The sequence below is a fragment of the Neomonachus schauinslandi genome, chromosome 3 (assembly GCF_002201575.2).
Source record: "Neomonachus schauinslandi chromosome 3, ASM220157v2, whole genome shotgun sequence".
Lineage (NCBI taxonomy): Eukaryota > Metazoa > Chordata > Mammalia > Carnivora > Phocidae > Neomonachus > Neomonachus schauinslandi.
In genome coordinates this window covers 51,575,176-51,597,636 of record NC_058405.1, presented here as the reverse complement: position 1 = coordinate 51,597,636, position 22,461 = coordinate 51,575,176, and the positions used below count along the sequence as shown (strand labels likewise).

The 22,461-nt window shown below is 38.1% G+C and overlaps 1 protein-coding gene and 1 pseudogene across 5 annotated transcripts in view; both read left to right on the top strand.

Moving 5' to 3' along the window:
- Nucleotides 1-22,461, top strand: part of ELF1 (E74 like ETS transcription factor 1) — a 103,387-nt gene that overhangs the window by 54,949 nt on the left and 25,977 nt on the right. For all 5 annotated transcript variants that reach the window (XM_021697917.2, XM_021697918.2, XM_021697920.2 and 2 more), the window contains one exon: nt 3,458-3,758. In XM_021697917.2, coding sequence (XP_021553592.1) covers nt 3,687-3,758 — 72 coding nt within the window. In that variant the 5' untranslated portion in view covers nt 3,458-3,686. The remainder of the gene's footprint in view (nt 1-3,457; nt 3,759-22,461) is intronic.
- Nucleotides 11,512-12,775, top strand: LOC110587627 (annotated as a pseudogene).

Genomic DNA, 22,461 nt, shown 5'->3' with positions numbered 1-22,461 from the left:
GCACAGGGACTCAGTTTATTCGTGAAAAACTGAAACATTGATCTAGATGTTTAATTTTGATGCGATGGGACTTTGTTCTTTAACTATCTCTATTATGTATGGGTGATACCTCTAGATCCGGAATCAGAAAATTTCTTCTTAAGACCCATCTTGGTGCCATAGGCTCTGTAACTCCTGAGAGAAGAAGGAGTGGGAAAGAGAGAAGACAAGAGGATCAGAGGCCTGATTAGGCCAATAAAATAATTGCAAAGCTTTTCTTACACATTTTCAGTTTATGAACTTCTGTATTGAAATGAACAAAAGCTATCCACCAGAGTGAAGGTGTCTCTTTCTGTCCTAACAAGTGGCTTAGTGATCATGGACAGTCATCTCAGTTTTGTTTTATTACTCTTGGTGTTAGTGTGTATTGGAAGGTATGGGTATGTTGATTGCTTGTACTTATTTTTTTTTTTTTGATGGATTTCCTTTAAATCTTTTTTTTAAATTTTATTATGTTAATCACCATACATTGCATCATTAGTTTTTGATGTAGTGTTCCATGATTCATTGTTTGTGTATAACACCTAGTGCTCCATGCAGAACGTGCCCTCTTTAATACCCATCACCAGGCTAACCCATCCTCCCACCCCCCCTCCCCTCTAGAACCCTCAGTTTGTTTCTCAAGAGTCCATAGTCTCTCATGGTTCGTCTCCTCCTCTGATTCCCCCCCCTTCATTTTTCCCTTCCTACTTATTTTTGAGATTTTTGAAAAACATTTATTAACACATAACAGTGTGGAAATGCTAAGAAAAGGTACGTGATTGCTGTGGAAAAGAAAGTGAAACTTTACATAGATGTGTTCACATTGGTCACTGGTAGAGTGTCACTTAGTATTTACAAACAAATGCTTTTGGAATGGGCCTTTTGGAATCTACACCTTTTACAGAGGCTTTTGTTACCAGGAAACATCCCTTGATTCTGGTTATACTTTCTTTTTGTTACCAGGAAACATCCCTTGATTCTGGTTATACTTTCTTTTTAAAGATTTTATTTATTTAAGAGAGAGAGAGCATGAGCAGAGGGAGGGGCAGAGAGAGAGGGAGAAGCAGACTCCCCACTGAGCAGGGAGCGAGACAGGGGCTCAATCCCAGGACCCCGAGATCATGACCTGAGAGCTCCCCTGGCGCCCCAGTATAATCCTTTTAAGTATTACTGTGGGCACGTAGGTTTGGTTAGGTACAGAAGGAATTTTAGACAATGGTTACTTACCCAGAGAGGTTTTGCTCTAACTATCTTGCTCCCTGGTATATTGCTTTCAAAATAATAGGCACTCAAACATTTATTCAGTTGAATTAGGGAGACATAATTTTCAAATGTGAAACAATTTACAATTAGTGCTAACTTGGTGGGCGGTAAGTGCTGTATTTCTGAAGGGAGTGATCGCAGTAGGTGGAGGTGTAGAGATTTGGGAGGTTTATGAAAGAAATGGGACTTGAGTATTGAGTCGGAAAGATGTGAATGGTTGCTGAGGTGGGAGAGGTATTCTAGGAATGGGGAATAAGTAGAATTTAAGAAGGGAGGCAAGAATGAATACAGTTTGTGTGAAGGACCATAAGAAAGGGGCACCTAGATGGCTCAGTTAAGTGTCTGCTCAGGTCATGATCCCAGGGTCCTGGGATGGAGCCCCACATTGGGCTCCCTGCTCAGTGGGGGGTCTCCTTCTCCCCCTCTCTCTGCCCCTCCTCCCTGCTTGTGTTCTCTCTCTCTCTTAAATAAATAAAATCTTAAAAAAAAAAAAAAAGGACCACAAGAAGGCAAGCTCAGTGCAGAATGAGATTGGGTAATAATTTAAGGGAAATGATTATAAGTAACATTTGTCCAAAGCCAAATGTATGTCTTATGTTTATATGTCTGTCCGTGATCAATTTAGGTCAATGCATTGTTCTCTCCTCCAGTTATGGTGCATTGCTGAAAAACTACCGGAATGCGCTAAAAATAAAAATGCTTTTCTAGTATTGGAGTTGAACTCATTATTGAAAGAGGTGGGGTAGAATAGGTGTGGGAGACTGCTGGGTTAGAATTCAGTTTAGTGGGGAGAAGTATCACCTGAATTGGATTCTTAACCCTTATTTTATTTTGATTCCCAATTAGGAAAATTACAGTTATCCATGATGACCCCTAGAGTCCAGAGTATATAGGGAATCAGCTTTACTGAAATTAGGAAATTGAATATTTGATTCAGCTGGCACATGCTAGCTGGATTTAAGTTTTCAGGGAGACTGATTGACCAGCTCAGCTTCATTCCCTAACTTGTCTCTTTAAAATTGTAAATGCTGTTTCCAAGAACTAGATGTAATGCGATTATTTTTATAATCTTTGTCTTTTCATACCACATTTATAGCTGTAACCCTATGATACAGTATTTCATATAATTGTGATAAATTAAAATTTTTTCTTCTACTTTTGTTAGTAGTGGTAACCTTTTTTTTTTTTTTTAAATAGGCAGACATCTTTGGCAGGCACTTTTTAAGCATTTCTCCCTCCACTGTGAAATTGTTTTCACTCTTAAGTTGCGTTTCTGTTTTTCTGCTATTGTAAAGTGCAGTTCTTTGCATGTTTTAATTTGCCATGACGTGGTCAAGTGCCGTTTCCTTCCTGTTGCTTGCAAGCCTGTGCTAGAGATAAGGATACATTTCAGTGCATTAAAAAAGAAGCCACTGAAGACAGGCTTAAGCATGGTAAAACATTCTACTTATCAGAAACCTTTTTAAAGAACAGAAAGAATGGACTTTAATTTCTGTTTATTTTTAAAAGCTCTTAAAATAGTACTTACTAAACTTTAAATGTATTAGATTTAAATTTTTATATATATTAGGCATAACAGGGATACTGTATGAATGTTTCTCCTAAGGCAAAAATAAACAGATGAAATTACTCATGGAGTAGCAATTCCTGTGTGGTTTGCTGGGTTACTGGCAAGAAGGAAACTGTTTATATGTTTTTTATTGCAGTTAAAAACCTAGTTATTACTGGGTGGATTTTTTTTTTTTTTTTTTTTAAGTATTTGGTCCTTTAACTGTAGTTTAACTGGGGCGGGGAAAGAAGGGAGAATGGCTTCACTTTCAGAAAGAGGTGACGATTATTGAAATTTAAGATGTTTAGAGACTGGAACTTAATGGAACAGTTCTAGGACAGATAATACTGGGTAGAAGTGAAGATCTGATTGTTTACTTTGTTTATTGTCTATATGCCTTTTAAAAAAATAAACTTGTTATGCAAAATTAAAAAAGAAATGAGAAGTGATTTTATCTTAGCAGGAATGAAATCTTCAAAGAAAATATATATCCATCAGTCATGTTGATTTTGTTTAAAAACATTAATAAAAAATAGGTGGGCGATACTGCCCTCAGTATTTATTGTTATATTCTAAATGGGCATGATTGCTTTTTCATGACTAACTTAAACTTCTCTTTTTCAGGCCAAGAAGTTCTAGAGAAGAAAAATTTCAGAAAAATTGACTCTGTTGGAGTAGAGTATCAGTGAACCAAGAAAATTTGAAGCACCATCCCTAAAGAAAACCTGGTTTACAGTAACTTCACAGACTTAGCTGAGGGTTTTTTTACCCAAATTGGTCACTGGATTCTGCTGCCTCATACTTGAACCTGCTTGGAATTTTTCTCATGTGGATCTAAGAGGAATGCTTTATTATGGCAGCTGTGGTCCAACAGAACGACCTAGTATTTGAATTTGCTAGTAACGTCATGGAGGATGAACAACAGGTATGAAACCCAGAGAAAATTGGATTTTTATACGTTTATTATTATGATTCTTCCATTTGCAACAGAAAATTACTTACTTTAAAAGACAGTAGGAGAACCTTTATTGTAAAAATATAGATATTAAAAATTTGGTGGTAATTGTGGTCCTATGTTTTAAGTACTAGTTAGTTTGTTAAAATAATTTAATCCTTAGCTTTGATGTGGAATAAGGAAGTAATAATTTCAGGGTTAAGCTTGTTTTTTTTTTTTGTTTTGTAAAATGAGACTTAACAGTAAATAAAATACCTTAAGTAATTATTTCAAAGTACTTAAGTACTTTGAAAAGTTCTAGAGGACATACCAACAAGGCATGTAAATTTTTTTTGTGATACAGGACTGGTGTTTCTACAGTTTAAATGCATGTGGTTAACTAGTATTTATAATCCTGGGCCAGTTTTTCAAGTGGATGGAAAGCTGTTAGCAGTCCCATAATCCTGCATCGCTTTAGTCCAAAGCACGTGATTCTGAGGAAGTCACTTAACTTCTCCAGGTCTAGATTGTATCATCTGTTGAATGGGGGGATTGAATTGAAGAATTTCTAAATTGGCTTTCACAGAGTTTACATTCAGTGATGCTCCAGTTGGTATTTCTAGAATGGGAAGAAGATCAAGAGACATTGAGAAAAGGATCTAAGTTAATTCTAGTCTCCCTGCCCCTCTGCCCCACCGCACTTCAGGGGCGAGACGCTAGGGTTCTTGGGACTTTACAGTTTACTTCATTTTAAATAGGTTATGTGGGAATGTGAGTCGTAATGTGGGAGAAATGCTTTGTTAGACTCAGTGTAACTGGCAAAATTATCTTGAGGACCTTTAGGTTTAAAATGTGCTTATAAATTGATTTAGATACTGATATAAGCCTAATCCCAAATATCTTACATTAAAAGGCCAATTACAATGTATCATACTTTTATTCTAGAAACATGGTTACAACAGATAATAAGATTGATTCTTACTTTGGGCAGGGCATTATAATTCCTTTGCTGTTTGTATTGTCTGTTGAGGTGACGGGATTAAAAATTTCTAAGAAAACCTACAAAAGATGAGAATTTGCTTTGAGTTGCCTTAAAATCAAGATGAGCTTTGGCTGGGAAGGAAAAATGTTTGGGGGAGAGGATTGCTTGGTCCCAATTAAAAATATTAATGGGTACATGGATTTAATCTAGAGACAATAGAAAAGATATTCTAGGAAAGAAAGTATTTTGAATTTGTTTTAAAATAGGATATTTCTTTGTACGCTAAGGTTTGCAAACCGTATGTTTACTGTGCAGCTTTCTTGATGAAGAGTCCTGGCTCAATGTGGTGAGGTTTGTTCCCTCTGTGGCCACGGAGGACAGAGCTCTGAGCCACTCACTGGTATGCCCTAGTGCAGTGGCTTTGACACTCTTCTGACCATGAGAAATACATTTTACATTAGGGTGCAGTATTTGTACATGTGTCTGCATAGCCTTAAAACTAGTTTTACACTTACCCTTAATATGTGTGATGCGCTTAATGTATCTTGGAGAGGTTATTAATGTCTTTGGATAGGGAGATGATGCTCTTAGCTTAACATCAGAATGCACATACATGTTTTTTTCCTGTTATTTTCATCAAAATGAGTGTATATATTGGTATATATACTAGTTTTGTGCAGGTGTTGTTATAAGGACTTTACAAATATTAAACATGAGGCAAATAGTATTATCCCCATTTTACGATGAGGAAAATGAGACATAGAGAGAGGTTAAATGATTTGCTTGAAATCCTACAGCTAGTCAGTAGTGGAGTTGCCATTTGAACCCAAGCAGTTTGACTCTCACTAATGATACTCTTGCATTGAAGTATGGCAGTATTACTGTATTATAATCAATGTCAAAAATTGGCAGGTTTAGAGTTTTCCAGTCTATTGCCATGAGCATAGCAAACTTAACTGATTCATGTAGGGGTGGATCCAGTAGTGTCAGTCTTATTATTATTAGCCTCTTAATCTAAGCTGTGGTTCTTCTTCCTTGTTTGTTTGCTTGTTAGATTTGTGGGTTTTTTTTTTTTAAGAATTATTTATTTATTTTTGAGAGAGAGAGAGAGAGAGAGAGAGAGTGAGTGGGGGGAGGGGCAGAGGGAGAAGCAGACTCCCCACTGAGCAGGGAGCCCGATGTGATGCGGAACTCAATCCCAGGACCCCGGGATCATGACCTGAGCCGAAAGCAGACGCTTAACCAACTGAGCCACCCAGGCACCCCGTTAGATTTGTTTTTGATTTAAAAGTAATAACATGCCAATTACAAAAGAAGCCACCTAATATAAAAATACATAAAATAGTTCTTTACCCTTCCTTCCTTATTTATTTCTCCCCAAAAGACAGCATTATTAACTATTTGATGTTAATTTTTTAGACAAAGGCCTCAACAAAAGAACAATATATGTACATACAAACCTATATAAATAGGTTGTTTTTAAGATACAAATGAAAGTATGCTAAACCTTTTTTGTGACTTGTTTATTTTCACTTAATGTATTGTGAATATGTGTGTATGTATGCTGGCTCTACATTGTTTAATTTTTCCACATGATGGATGGATCATTATTTTACCAATATTTGATCATGGACAAGACAGATATACCAGTATTTTGCTATTATAAACAATATTGCAATGAACATTCTCATTTGGGAGGCGGTAGACCTATAGTAGTTAAGAGCTCAGATACTGGAGTCAGAACACCTGGGGTTGAATTCTCTCTCCACTGGTTATTACCTCTATTAACTTTGGACAGATTACGTAACCACTCTCTGCCTTGGTTTCCTTATCTGCAAAATGGGAATGATAATACCAGACCCTATATTGTAGGGTTATTGTGAGAATTAAATGAGTTGATGTATATAAAGCTCTTAGAACCATGCCTGAGCACTCTCATTTCTGGGTGTGTGTGTTTTTTTGAGCTGAGATCATGACCTGAGTCAAAATTAAGAGCTGGTTGCTCAACCAACTGAGCCGCCCAGGTGCCCCCCAACAGAATTATTCTCATTTCTGTGTGTGTGTGTGTGTGTGTGTGTGTAGCTTTGTACATTTGTGTGATTATTTCTGTAATCTAAAGTAGATTTACTGAGTTTACTAAAAACAGTTATACTAAAAGCATAAATACACTACCAAATCATTCTTCAAAAAGTCTGTATCTCTTTCTACTACCACTGACAGTATATTTCCCAAACTGTCACTAACAGAAACCCTTTTATTTTTTTTTTCCTTTTGGTCAGTCTTTTGGGTAAAAATTACATTTTACTATTTTAATTTGCATTTCCTTGATTACTAGTAATGAGATTGTTGGGTTGTTATTTAAGTTTATTTATTGTTCATTTGAATTTCCTTTGAATTACTTATTAATCTTCTGTCCAGTAGTTCTTTATATATTATGGATAATGCATTGTCCTCTAACTCATTCATTGTATAGTTAATGGTTAGCTTTCTTTGTGACACACAGTGCAGATATGTTGTCCCTATCTGGTATCATCTTTTAACAATATGATATCTTGTACCCTATAGCATTTTAATTGTATATGTCATAAAAATCTACCAGTATTTCCTTTTTTTGTTTGTTTATTTTTTTGTTTCTGCTTTGGAAACCTTTCCTCACCCTAATATTATTAAATATTCTTTTTATATTTTCTTCTAGTTTATGTGTTTAACTCCTCAGTACATACGGGATATATTTTTATAAAATGTGAGGTATAGGGATCTGACAGCTGCCTTCTCCCACCAGTGGGGATGTTGGCTCTTCATGATTTGTTGTGTATTTTATGATTTCCACACTAAGACTGCCATTTCCGTTATGTACTAAATTACCACATGTACTTTAGTTTTGAACTTGCTAGTGTATTTTATTCCATTTAACTGGTTTTTATTATGTCAGTATCACATTTGCTTTCATTAGTATTACTTAAGATTTGACATCTGATAAGACATCCCCCCTCCCCTGCATAAAAAAAAAATTGGCATAGCGTTTTGAATGAATTTTAGAATTAGCTTTTTTTTTTTTTTTTTAAGATTTTATTTATTTGACAGAGAGAGACACAGCGAGAGAGGGAACACAAGCAGGGGGAGTGGGAGAGGGAGAAGCAGGCTTCCCGTCAAGCAGGGAGCCTGATGTGGGGCTCGATCCCAGGACCCCGGGATCAGGACCCAAGCCGAAGGCAGACGCTCAATGACTGAGCCACCCAGGCGCCCCGGGATTTTAACTTTTCAAGTTTAAAAAGTATTTGTGTCCTTTAAAATAATTCTGTTGGGGGCACCTGGGCGGCTCAGTCGGTTGAGCAACCAGCTCTTAATTTTGACTCAGGTCATGATTTCAGCGTCTTGGGATCTAGCCCCATGTCAGGTTCCACACTTAGTGGGGAGTCTGCTTGAGGATTCTCTCTCTCCCTCTCCCTCTGCCCCTCCCTTCACTCGTGTGCACACTCGTATTTTCTCTCTCTCAATAAATAAAATCTTATAAAAAATAATTCTGTTTTATGATCCTGTATTGGTTTGGTTGGTTCTTTACAAAATCGCTGTTTGCAGGCACCAGATTAGAAAACATTTCCTGTTTTGAGTTATGGTCTGTGGTTATAAATGTCATCTAAAGACACTGACACCATTAATGTCTGGTTGCCACCACCTTGATCATTTTCCCTTATATTGATTTGTACTCTTTTCAAAATTGCTAGGAAGAACTCCTTTGGGCAAGGATGGGTGTGGGGGGATGGTAGTGTTGGAAAGGAAACACCAACATTATTGGTGCTGACAAGCCACTTTTACAAGTCTGCCCTTGATGTCTGTTCAAAACTGGGAATATTATTTTAAAAGATTTTTATTTATTTATATGAGAGAGAGAGAGCATGAAAGGGGGGAGGGTCAGAGGGAGAAGCAGACTCCCCGCTGAGCAGGGAGCCTGATGTGGGACTTGATCCTGGGACTCCAGGATCATGATCTGAGCTGAAGGCAGTCGTTTAACCAACTGAGCCACCCAGGCGCCCCTAAAACTGGGAATATTTGTATCTGAGAACGAAGCTCTTCTGTGGGAGAGCAGCACCGTCAGTATTGAATTGCAGTGTGTACTTTTATTGGAAGATGCCTTGGTTTGACCTTATTAAACAGGTGTGTTTGCCTGGGGAATGAATGAGAATAAGAACTCTGAAGGCTGTGGATACAAGTTTCTAAAGAGAAGGAAACTTGACTATGTGTTCCTATAGTCCGGAAGTTAATTTAATGAAAAACAGCTGGTAGTTTAATGCATTTTGTAATTTTGACATATCATTACATGTTTTTTCAGTTGTTGGTTCTAAAAGTAGAACCTAGCAAGTCATAGTTATTTATGCTTAACAGACTTAGCTCACTAGGGAGAAGCTTGGTGACAAGCATGGGAAAGTGAAAATATTTTTTTAGAATCCTATCACAGTATAAGACGGTGGTCTTATGACATTCCTTAGGGTATAAACTGGTTTGCTCTGACTGTTGATTCCTGGAAGCTAAAGGATAAACAGTGCCTTGCTGTCTTTTTAACAAGATACCTGGTAATTCTCAGGCAGTGTTTGAGAATCACTGCATTCTAACTTTGGGAAAGCTTCACTGTGGAAGTTACATTACAACTGCATTTTGCAGGAAGGCTCAGTTTATCTGACAGATGGAAGGAGCAGAAGTGTTCTGGAACAGTAAGTAGAATGTACCAAAACCTTTGATGGATTTCTCTTGACAATATAGTCAATCTAACCACCTTAACTTATGGTTAGAAGCTTTCCATAGTGTGACTGTTTCATGTTCTTTTCTTTCTTGTACTACATTAATTTTGCCAGCCTACTGTATAATTTCCCCAAGTGCCTTCCTGCTTGGTCTCCCACGTTCATACCCGTTGCCTACTTAAGTTCTAATCTCTTTCAGGATCTTAGGACAAGACCTACTAATTCCAGGAATTTATCCTAAAATCATTACTTCAGGAATTAACAAAGTTTATCCTGTTATTTCTACATCACTTATTGTCACTGTCACACATTGCCAGGTTAAATTTTCCATATATACATTAATGATTTTTCCCAGATAAATGCTAACTACTTGAAGAAAGGGATTACTTTTCCCCTCCCCTTAATATCTTCCAAAGCATTTAACATCATTCATAGTACCTTTAGTTTGGTTGAGTCTTTTTAAAGATTTTCTTCTTCCTCTTAATCGTGTTGGTAAAATGATGTGAGATATGTCTGTGCTCAGTTATGGCCCCTATCACATCAGAAGACTTTCGAATGAGAGGTAATGTTCTGCCCCAAACTCTCTCGACTACAGTATATATTTTTCTGGGACCTATTTGTCCACATTCTTACTTATTTACATGGGCAGTGTGGCCATATCACCACAATTCCAAGACCAGAAAGAAATTTTCATGGAGTCTTTTTTCTGTTATGTATTTAGAACTGTTGTATTGTACCACAGATAACTTTAAATAATTATCATTGGGGGCACCTGGGTGGCTCAGTTGGTTAAGCAGCTGCTTTTGGCTCAGGTCATGATCCCGGGGTCTTGGGATCGAGGCCCCACATCGGGCTCTCTGCTCAGCAGGGAGCCTGCTTTTCCCTCTCCTGCTCCCCCTGCTTGTGCTCCCTGTCTCTCTCTCTGTCAAATAAATAAAATCTTTAAAAAAATCGTTGAAATTATAAATAAGTAAATATCCATATAGAGTTTTTCTGTTTCATGGGAGACTCCTTCAGGTTGCAGAGGGAGTTGTGACATGGTTGTATCTTGAGAATGAGGTTGTATTTTGTAGAATGAGAAAATGTACATAAGAATATAGATCACACCAACGGGCCATTTTTTAGCAATTCTGTTAGGTCAGGGATTAAGTGTACCTTAAAATTAGAATAGAAGAAATGAGTTGAAGTGTTTTGTGTGTAACTTGTTGAGCACTAGTATTGTGGAGGACAGGAAGTTGGAATAATGATACTAACCTGTACATGGACATAGGGAATTCTGTTATTTACATATAACTCCTGGTTATATGGACAATCTGCCTGTTCCTATTGCCTTCTTTTTTAGTCTTGGCAGATCAGACTTATCAGATCCATTGAAAGTTTGGCCTTCTGGAAAACTAACGTACAGAGGTTGCTTGTTTCTTTTGTATACGTTTGGAACCTTCATCAAAGGGGTTATGCCATAGAGCCCATAGTACAAACCTGCTTATATTTGGGAAAAGTCTGACTTTGTTTTTTTGTGGGGGTTTTTTGTTTTTGTTTTTTTGAGAGAGAGAATGAGAGACCTGGGGGATTAGGGCAGGGGCAGAGGGGGAGAGAGAGAGCCACTTAAGCAGGCTGCATGCCCAGCGTGGGGTCCGGTGCGGGGCTCAGTCTCACAACCCTGAGATCATGACCTGAGCTGAAATCAAGAGTTGGTTGCTTAATTGAGCCATCCAGGTGCCCTGGCAAAAGTCTGACTTTGAATAGGTCTGAGGCCCTCTTCAAGTTATGTGAAGGGCTATCTTGCCTATGACCTAGTCTGTGGCCTGGCTTATCTCCCTGCCAACTACTGGCAGTGAGGGAGCTGATGGTTATTATGAGGGAGGAGTAGGCATGGGGAGGAGGACCTTACTATTATTCTCTTTTACAGTCTTTCTTTAAGTGTCCCCCACCGTCAACACCAGGCCCCATGACAATGTCTTTAAAATGAATATAGATGAGTGGCCCGAGCTGGAGTCCTGGCCTCTTGTCTTTCTCCCCACGCAGCATGAACTTCACCACCCACTCCACTTTTACCTCCAGCTGTTGGTCCCTGAGCTCTGTGTAATCGCCCAACCACCAGGTCCTGCTGGTCAGCAGTGCAGCCACCAGCATCTAGGCACACACCTGGGGGCTCAGGCTCCTGGATCTCTGTGTCCCAGTTCACCAGCTAACAGGGTAGCTGGGGGTCCAGAGGCCTGGCCACTAGGATGGCTGGGGGTCTGGCACGCAGAGGGGATCCAGGGTGAGAAGGAGACCAGCAAGACCTGAATGATCACCTGGCCTCCTACCTGGAGAGGGTGAGGAGCCTGAAGGCTGATAAGCAGAGACTGGAGATCAAAATCTGGGAATACGTGGAGAAGGGATCCCAGATCAGAGACTGGAGGCATTAATTCAAGACCATGGAGTTGCTGAGGGCTCAGGTCTTTGGGAAATCTGTGGACAATGCCCACATTGTTCTGCAGATTGATAGTGCCCACCTTGCTGCTGATAACCTCAGAGTCAAGTATAAGATGGAGCTGGCTACGTGCCCATCTGTGGAGAGTCCTCTCCATGGGCTCCACAGGGTCACTGATGACACCATTGTCACTCGGCTGGAGCTGGAGACAGAGATCGAGGTTCTCAGGAGCCGCTCTTCATGAAGAAGAACCATGAGGAGGAAGTAAAGGGTCTACAAAACCAAATTGCCAACTCTGGGTTGACCGTGGAGTTGGATGCCCCCAAATCTCAGGACCTCGGCAAGATCATGGCAGACATCCAGGCCCCGTATGATAAGCTGGCTCAGAAGAACTGAGAGGAGCTGAACAAGTATTGGTCCAAGCAGATTGAGGAAAGCACCACAGTGGTCACCTTACCGCTGAGATAGGAGCAGCTGAGATGATCCTCACGGAGCGAGATGTATGGCCCAGTCCATGAAGATGAACCTGGACTCGGTGAGAAACCTGAAGGCCAGCTTAGAGAACAGCCTGAGGGAGGTGGAGGCCCATCACATGATGCAGATGGAGCAGCTCAGTGGGGTCCTGCTGCACCTGGAGTCAGAGCTGTCCCAGACCTGGGCAAAGAGGCAGCGCCAGACCCAGGAGCACAAGGCCTTGCTTAATATCAGGTCAAGTTGGAGGCTGAGATCTCTACCTGTCACCTGCTGGAAGATAGGGTGATGATGCCCTGGACAGCAGCAACTCTTTGCAGACTGTTCAGAAGACCACAACCCACAGGATTATGGAGACAAAGTAGTATCTGAGACTAATGCCAGCAAAATTCTGAGGTGTTGAGGCAGCAAAAGCAGGGTGCCCTTTGAGGAGCAGAAGGCCAATTAAAAGTTAAGAGGTAAACAAAGAAAAAATGAATATGGATGAGATCGTTGCAGAGGGTAGGACATAGACTAGAGGAGTTCCAGAAACGTTTAGTGATAAATTTTAGTAACTAGTGTTTATTGAGCATTTTGTTCTGTGCACTGTGCTCTGCACTTTACAAGGATTACCCTATTCTTAAAACAATCTTAGGAAGTAGGTACTTTAATTTCTTCTTTACAGAAGAGTCAGGTGAGGCTTAGAGAAGAAAAGCAACTGGCTTGTAAGTGATAAAACTGGGAACTGTCACCCAGCTTGTGCCTACAATGACTATTTGAATAATGCCAGCTATCAATGCATGCAAGTGGTAAGAGAGTGGTTTTAAATGTGGAAGAATTATTATTCTTTGCATTTATGATTTTAGCAAAAAGAAAATGTTATACATTCTAGTTAATTTGTTAATGTAATTACATATTGACAGTCTTTGTGCCCTGATATACCTGTGTATACCTTTAAAAAAAAACCCAACTTTGTTGAGATATAATTTACATACCATATAATTCAACTATTTAGACTGCCATTCAGTGATTTTTAGTATATAAACAGAGTTGTGCATCTATCACCATAATCACTATGGTAACATTTTTGTTATCCCCAAAATAAACCTGTTATCTATTAGCAGTCATGCCCTATTCTCCCCAATTCCTGCACCTTGGCAACCACTAATCTACTTTTTGTCTCTGTGGATTTGCCTGTTCTGGGACATTTTGTATACATTGAGCCATGCAGTATGTGGTATCTTCTGAGAGGCTGACTTCTTTTACTTAAACATAATGTTTTCCAGGTTCATCCATGTTGTAGCGTGTATCTGTATTTCATTCTTTTTATTGCTGAATAATATTCCATTGTCTGGGTATACTACATTGTATGCATTCTGTATATTTTTCAAAAGAATACTATTTTTTTAGTGAAGTTCGTGTTGGTCAGTTTTTTGTCGGGGATGGCATTGACCATCTCTGTTCTCCCAGAAAGTACTCAGTCACCTAGAGCAATCTTGCTGGGTGAATAAGAAAATTAGTACATCTTTGATGTAGCTCAGTTTAGCTACATGATCTTGAAAAATTTTGCCTCCTCTCTATTTTACTTAACACATAACACATAAGGAAGGATAAGTCATTATATGAACAGATAGTGTTACTGGGTTACTGGCCCTTTTTTTTCTCCCAAGCCAGAGTCAGCTTCAACACTCTTTCAAGAATAACGGTGAAAAGCTAATGTCCTTTGATTTACTAAAGTAAAAAGAAAACTGATTATTACTGGTTTGTTAGAGTGTGAATTTAACAAAGTGATGTCCTCAAATAATGTCCATAAATCTGATATGCCTAACATTAAATAAGTTAGAATATAGGCAGAGTTTTTTCCTTTTTTTTTTTTTTTTTTTTTTTTTTTAAACAATAACCAAAATTTTTAATATTAGGGCAGTTTTTTTTTTTTTTTTGGAAAGAATTACAATGTAATGACTGGTAATACATTTGTGAGCTTATCTGTTTCATCTGTTCCCACCTAATGAGACATGGAGAGAAAGAGCACTGAGCTTGTGAGGCGGGATCAGGGAAGTCGGCCTGGAATTGTAGGGTAGGGACTGGAGTGAGGGAAGGAGAATTTTCCTCTCCTAAAAAGTGATATTTTAGGTGACAATTTAAAGATTTGTTATAATTTATGTTTTGTATGACTGGGCACTTCTGTCACTCCACTTTATTTCCTGGTATGGGGAAAACAAAAACAAGGGGATTTAGGAAAAACTTCCATTTACCCTCAGGAGAGTAACCACATGGGAAGCTCAAGGACCTGGTAGCTCTGACCTCCTTCCCTGCCCCGACATGGAAGCACGTTCAGAAATAATTGGGTATTGAAGATTTACCTGGGAAATGGTTTGTTATAAAGTGATTGATTTGTGTGCGTTCAGATCAACTGCCTACAACCTCAGCATAATATTGAATCCTGGAAATTGATATTTCTGATCAATTAAGAGTCTATGACATGTGGCATTAAAGAGTATCAGCTCGGGAACCAGGAGCCACCACTTACTAGATATGTGACTTCAGACGGGTTTTAAAATTTCACTGAGCTTTGATTTCCTTCACCAAAAATGAAAGAATTACTTTCCAAAGTTACGAGCATTCAGTGTTTATGTATTTGACAAGAGCTTAGCACAAAGGAAGTGGTCAATAAATGTGGCAGTTGCTGATATTAATGATCTGAATTAAACAAAGAAAAGGTGTTAAAGTTTGTTGTGTACCACTGCATACTCTATATTACTCAATTGTTTGGGATAAATTAGGTAATGAAGTCAGTTTTTATAATTTGAATACCAGTTAGACAAATTCATTCAGCTTTTTTTTTTTAATGTTTTCATATTTTTTCTTTGCTGGCTTGGTTCTAGAATAAGCCAGTAAACTTGTCATTCAGGATTTTGAAAATCCGGCAGATTAATTCTGTGGGGTAGCACTCTCCTTTAATGTTAAGTGTGTTTGGACATAGTTTGACCTGGAGTAGTTCAGTAGTTTTGGAGTGATTCTAATTTCTGTCATTGCCTATGATTGGCTAGTGTAACTTTTCCATTCTGGAAAAGGCTTTGTTGTAGCTAAACTGTCTATATTCAGGAATGTCTGCCTCATTCTATTCTATGATTCTTACATATTTATATAAGATTCTTGTCAAAGTCTATCTTTTAGAAGTAGGAATTTCCTCTTTATGATTTCACTTAAATTTTTTGAGTTACATAGAATCTGCATGTTTAAAACATCAATCTGGTAGTGACTGCTGTGATGTTATCTAGTTGATTTGTAACTGAACGTTTAAACCTGGTTAAAATTTACTGTACCTCCCCATATCTACCTTTTTTTTTTAAACCTCATAATTGATTCTGTTCACACTTGGCCACACACACACACACCCTCTTAACCCACCAATGTATTAAACTTTTAAAGTGAGCACTCTAATAAGAAAACCAAGGTTGTTTTTAGTGACTATTGTACTTTTTGAGATGCATGGCCAAGTTGTAATTTATCCTGGCTAAAAAAAGAAAAATCTGGGCAAAGACTAAAGGCAGCCAACAGTCATGAAAGACCTAAACTGGGATTAGATTTAGCCAAATTAACTCCATAGGGATTTACAGTGGAATTTTAAACATTATCTGGGGGGAATTCTGGAGAACAGACCATTTTACTTAGACCTTTCTATGTTTCATGGTGCTGTGCAAGAGAGAAGCTAGGCTTCTCTCTCTGCTGCGGCCAACAGAAATAAACTTCATTCATATATATTCGTATATATATATATTTATTCATATATATATATATATATATATGAATCTCCAAGCTTTATAACTGAGATGAAACTTTTATTATGACCATAATTTATCTATAGGATCCTATACTCTTGTAGTCTATCCTAGTGATTAATCTTGTGGAGTTGGGAGTCAGATTGCCTGGGTTCACGTTTCAGCTCTGCCTCTTCCTAGCTGGTTGACCAATGTTAATAAAAGAGCACAGTGCTGTGGGGATTGACTGGGATAAGCCATATGAAGTACTCAACCTATAGCTGCTTCACCCCCACCACCACATTAGGAATACCACGTTGTTTTAATTTTATTGATCATTTTATTGAACTCTCAAAGACAGAGACTGGAGGACAACATTTTACACAGCACTGTGGTGAGTTTCTTAATCCGATTAAGAAAGTACTTTGCAAACTGTGCTAATTTCCAGAGATTTGAATCCTTTTTCTCTTACACTAAAGCCATTGGCTGTAACATAATACTTATCTACATCATGATGTTTATAAAAAATACACAGTCCATAAAAAACATAGGATATTGAAGAAGGAGGGCCAGTGGGAAGTGAGGGGACTGATATGATAGAAGCATATATTTCAATTTTGTGCCCAGATGATTCTTTGCAAGTTAAGCTCCATGCCAAGAATACATTGCCTGCTCTAGTCATGAGTGAAGTGTAAATATATTTCCTAACATTTCGTAGAGCCCTTTATAGTTGACAGTGTCTTTTCCACATACACTTTGATTCCCACAAATCATTCTGTGATGGAAATACTCTTCTCTTTCCTATTGTAGAATATTATCTCATTTATTCCTAGATAGCTAGAATAACTATTTTAGAATCTCGTAATAGATTCCTAAGGCAGAGTTGCAAAGGCACCCAGGGTACTGTTCAAAATAACCTACCCTATTCACTAAAGATATTTGGATCCCAATTCTGATGTAATAACATTGTTTCAGAGGGTCAGTGGATAATTTGTCTTAATTATTAGCTGTTCATTTCTATACTCATTAATTTTGACAGTACTTGGTTGATTTGTTTATATTTCTGTTAAGAGATAATTGCAGAACTCTGTGGGGATTTGATACATCACTTGAGCGAGCGCATTGAAGTAGTTTTAAGTTTTCAGAATGGTAGTAATGAATATTTGGTGTTCTGTTTAAAATGAAAATGCACGAGTAACAAAACTGAGGAGATTGCCAGGAATAATCCCCACATGCATAAAACTGGTAGGCCCAAAGAGTTTCATGGGTGTTATTTTAAACTTGAATGAATCATTTAAACAGTTTCAGTTCAGAGAGAAAAGTTTCCTAATTCATCGTTACAAAGCCAGCATATCACTGGTACCAAAACCTGGCAGAATGTGAGCACACACATGAACAATAGGTTAATCCCAAAATGGATATTTTGTTTAAATATAAGAGCTAATATTTATTGTCTCTTACCTCTGACAGGTCCTGTGAGCAATATACATTTTTTTCTTTTTTTTAAATTGATTTTACTAAATTACATGATGTTGGTTTAAAAAAAATAATTCATAGGGGTGCCTGGGTGGCTCAGTCATTAAGCATCTGCCTTTGGCTCAGGTCATGATCCCAGGGTCCTGGGATCGAGCCCCACATCGGGCTCCCTGCTCTGCAGGAAGCCTGCTTCTCCCTCTCCCACTTCCCCTGCTTGTGTTCCCTCTCTTGCTGTGTCTCTGTCAAATAAATAAAATCTTTAGAAAAAAAAGAAAAATAATAATTCATAGAAGTTTATCCAAAGGCTACTCCTCAAAGATGAAAATTACCTCTAGTTGTGAGCTTCCTTCTTTTTCTCTGGCTTGATAATTACACTTTCCTTTATATATAGTGGTGTCTATAGAAAGCCATCTAAGATTTTTGCCATGAGACTCTGAGCCTCCGCTAAAACCTTTTACCTATAGTTTATAAAAGAAAGACAAGTGATTCTCCAGACTAGAAAGTCAAGATCAGTGAACCTCTGATTCTCTAGATTTTCTTTCAGAAATACACATATTTTTCCTTCAACTTTTAAAGAGTCTGTTTTAAATGATCTACTTTTCAGCTGGTTTTGGTTGTCACACCTGGATGCAGTTGACTTAAAAATGTTTTGCTCCTTGCTGTTTCTTTCTAATTATTTTATTTTTAGTCATTCTGACTAGGACAGAATATTTTCTCTAGAGGATGTGTCGACACAAATTGAACAGACCTTTTAGAATTTCTAGAAGAAAGGAGGAGAGTATTATTGGAGCCCAAGTTAAGACAGCTGCCCAGGATACACAGTCTTCACAAAGAGTGTTCTCGCATATTTTCTTTTGATCCTCTCCATAACCCTGTACTGTGTGGCAACTATTGTTTTCCTCATTTTATGAATAAGGAGAGCCTTGGTAAGGAGGCATTTCGGAGAGGCTAACTGAGGAGATGAATGTTGCCCAGAAACACTACGGTAGAATGCAACAGCACCTGCACTGAAGTTGAAGTCTCTGATTTGAAAAAGCCCAAGCTCTTTATCATTATGCTGCGAGAGACGCAAGAGAGGAAAAGAACCTCAGAGGAAAAGAGAATCTGGAAGAATATTAAGTCCATCGTCGTTTATAGCGATTATACCTAAGTAGGATTTTCACTTTCTCCCAAATACATTTACATTATTAAAATCTGTAAAAACTAGATCCGGGTACTACACTTTGGGCCAGGAAACCTGTGTTTCAGAAGTTAGACAGACGTGTTGGGCAGCATGTACTACAGCTACATAGACTTTTCTGCTTGTTTGCTAAAACTCCTTCTCATTTTCTTTTAAAATAAGGACGGATAAGCTCATGTAAAGAGAGCTTGTGTTAGTCAACAGAAGTAGTCTCATTTGCAGATAATGAAGCTTTTAATGACAGATTTTTTTAAAGTATGCAGAGAATTTGGTTGTGAGGAAGCCTTCACAAAAACTTTGTGCTGAGCCTCAGAGATCTGTTGCACAGTGCTCTTTTTTTTATGTAATCGAGCAATTCCAGAAATCATTCAAAATGTATTTTGAAAATTGGTAACAGTAGTAGTTATGAGGTAGGGGAACTCTATGGAAAGGGGACAATAATGTTTTTTACTCTTGGAATACAAATGTGTTCAGGTATTAATCTATTCCCCCAAACAATTTTTTTTAAATGCACCATGGGAGCTTGTTTAAAGGATTTTTAATTTTAATTCATTTTGTTCACCAGTCACCCTGATTTCATGTGTGTACATCCACCTAGATGTGCCATGTCTAAAGGTTTCCTTTAATTTTATTATGGTTTATTTGAGGGAATAAAATACCATCGTATTTGACCTGGTTCCAATACCCATGCCTCAGAACAGTGCTCCGAGCTGTGAGAACTAGAGACCCTTTAAAGTTCCGTTTCCCCCGTCAGATGGACCTCTGCTTTTTAGACTTTTTATTGAAGTGTTGCATACATACAAAAATATTTATCACAAATCATAAGTGTACAGTTTGATCAGTTGTCACAAAATTGAACAGGTATGTTTCAGCTTTTGCTTTTCGTTCAAGTGCAAATCGTCGTTGCTGAGACTAAATGGTTGAGCTGTGTTCACCACTTTTCTGGAAGGACTTCCTAATTAAAAACAAAACAAAAACCAAAAAAAAAATCATGCCTGTCAATGTAAGATTATGTTTTTCCCCCCAGCTTTATTGAGATGTAATTTATATGTAACATTAAGTGTACAAGGTGATGATTTGATACATGTGTGTAAGTAGTAAGCCAAATTTTAAGAGTGTTTATTTCTATCTAAGTCAACTGTTGAGGCACTTTATCATCAAATTGTTTTATTGAATGATTACTCTATGCCATGCAGTAGAACAAGTGATGTATTTACATGTCGTATCAGTGAATTCTTACAACTCATTTAGATAGACATGAACGCAAAAGCCTCGAGAGGCTAAAAACTTCGCTGGAGTTCAAATACCCAGGGCACGGGGCAGTCTAGCTGTAAATAAGGGTCATTCTAACTCTAGAGCTTGAACACTTACTATTACATCCTTTTTTTACCAGGTGTATTTTTAGTGCATTTGCTGCATGGCAAATATTGTCTGATGGTGTCCTGATAGACTGAGGTGTTGGGTTTTGGTTTTCTGTTTTTGTTTTTTAAATCAAAGGTGAAGGAAATACTTTCAAAGCAGTGCCTTTGTAGCATGAGGCTTTGGGGCAGCATTCTGATCAGAAGAGAAGGCACAGGAATTGTTCTCAAAGATGCGTCAAGACATAGCAAGTGAACACTGTTTAGTGTGTATGTTTCTTGGAGTCGCCTTCGGGTGGGGAAGCTCCCGAAGATTATGGGAAGAGGGATGCCCCACCCCACCCTTGGTGTTGCCCTGTCTTGTGGCAAAGTGATAGTGTAAATACTTGAAAATGTGCTCATTTTGCACCTATCTTAAAAAAACGAGTATCTGCGGGCGCCTGGGTGGCTCAGTTGGTTAAGCGACTGCCTTCGGCTCAGGTCATGATCCTGGAGTCCCGGGATCGAGTCCCGCATCGGGCTCCCTGCTCGGCAGGGAGTCAGCTTCTCCCTCAGACCCTTCCCCCTCTCATGTGCTCTCTTTCTCATTCTCTCTCTCTCTCAAATAAATAAAATCTTTGAAAAAAAAAACCGAGTACTTGCATGGGGAAGTTTTTAAAGACTGTTTTTAACTTGTCTTTCTCTTAGGAAAACGTTTGATCTTTCATTTTCAGCTCTTTCATAGAGGATCTTGGCTCAGGATGTTTCACAGCAACCATGTTAACTGATTGAGCTTTGCTGTCAGGGAACCTTGGTAAACAAGTTATTTGCAAGATCTTTTGTGTTGTTTTTTTTGCTTGTTTTGGTTTATAACCAAAGACTTGTTAAATAAACTTCATATAGTTGGAATAATGGTCCATACTTTCTTAAATACTCTCTTAGGGCCTTGGATTGTGGTATACTGAGGAAAAAGCAAGCCTGGTGAGGGTAGCAACATACATTGCTGTTTACAGATTGGTCACTTTTCCTTCTCTTTTTAACTTGATGGTATTGCCACATATATCATCAACCACAACAAAAGGCAAACTATATAGTGGACGGTGTTGAAATTTGGGGAACTCTTTCGTGCCAGAACTTGGTTTGATTTTTATTATAGCTGCTAAAAAAAAATTGTTAAAGTTTTGCTTTCAACACATGTGTTAAATTAACCTGAAATTAATAGAAAGGAAAACTGGTATGTATTTTTCTCTCTGGAGTTAAGACCCTCTGTAAAGTTACACAGTGGTTGAAAGCTTATCACTACAGTTTAATTTGCTTATAGAAACTGAGGCTTTGAAAACTCTGTTCTTTGACAGATTATAATCCCAAGAAGTCTTCCATCTCTCTTCCCATCCATCATTTTGTGATGTATTTTGGTTCTGTTACAAAAACAAATGGGAAAATAGTCTGCAAGTGCCAAAAGATGTCATAATAAACTAACTTTGTTTTTTTTGGATTACTAATACTTCAGACATTCATGTAAATCAAGTTAACTCTGTTTAGGGAATGTAGTTTTGAATTTCATAATTCTTTAGAGTAGTGGTTCTAAACCCTGCATGCACCTTAGAACCATCCAAGGAACTTTAATAACATGGCCCTGGTCACCTCCCCAGATGTTCTGACTTGTTTGCTCCCATATAGGGTCAAGTATTGATATTTTTAGGTGTTTCCCAGTGTGTAGTCAGCATTGATAACCATTGGTAGAGTTAACTGGGGTTCCCTGATTCAGCTAAAAGATACTGAAGAGAAGATGATTATTTAAACAAAGAGAGGTTTTAGAGATATTTGGAGTTTTTTTTTTTTTTTTTTTTAAGTAGCCAACCAAATGAAACAGTATTTTTATTAGGACATCAGCAAAGTGTTGACACCTTCATTTCTTTCTTTTTAAAGCATGGGTGATTTTATTTTTATTTTTTAAGATTTTACTTATTTGACAGAGAGAGAGCACAAGTAGGCAGAGTGGCAGGCAGAGAGAGAGGGAGAAGCAGACTCCCTGATGCGGGGCCCGACTGGGATCACGACCCGAGCCGAAGGCAGACGCTCAACCGACTGAGCCACCCAGGCACCCCAAGCATGGGTAATTTTAGAACTCCAATTAAAATAATGTTCTTAAGCCTACAAAATAAGCAAATCTAGAGCTTAACGTCCAGGACTTTCCTTACGTCAAAAAACTAGTAATTGAACAATTACAATTGATTAAAATAATATGATCAGTAGATGTCCAAGAGGATTTAACCATTTTCTTCTAGTTTTAAGCTCACACTAAGCTTCCACTACCCATTTTATTCACTTAAATTATTTCCTCTACTAGCATTAA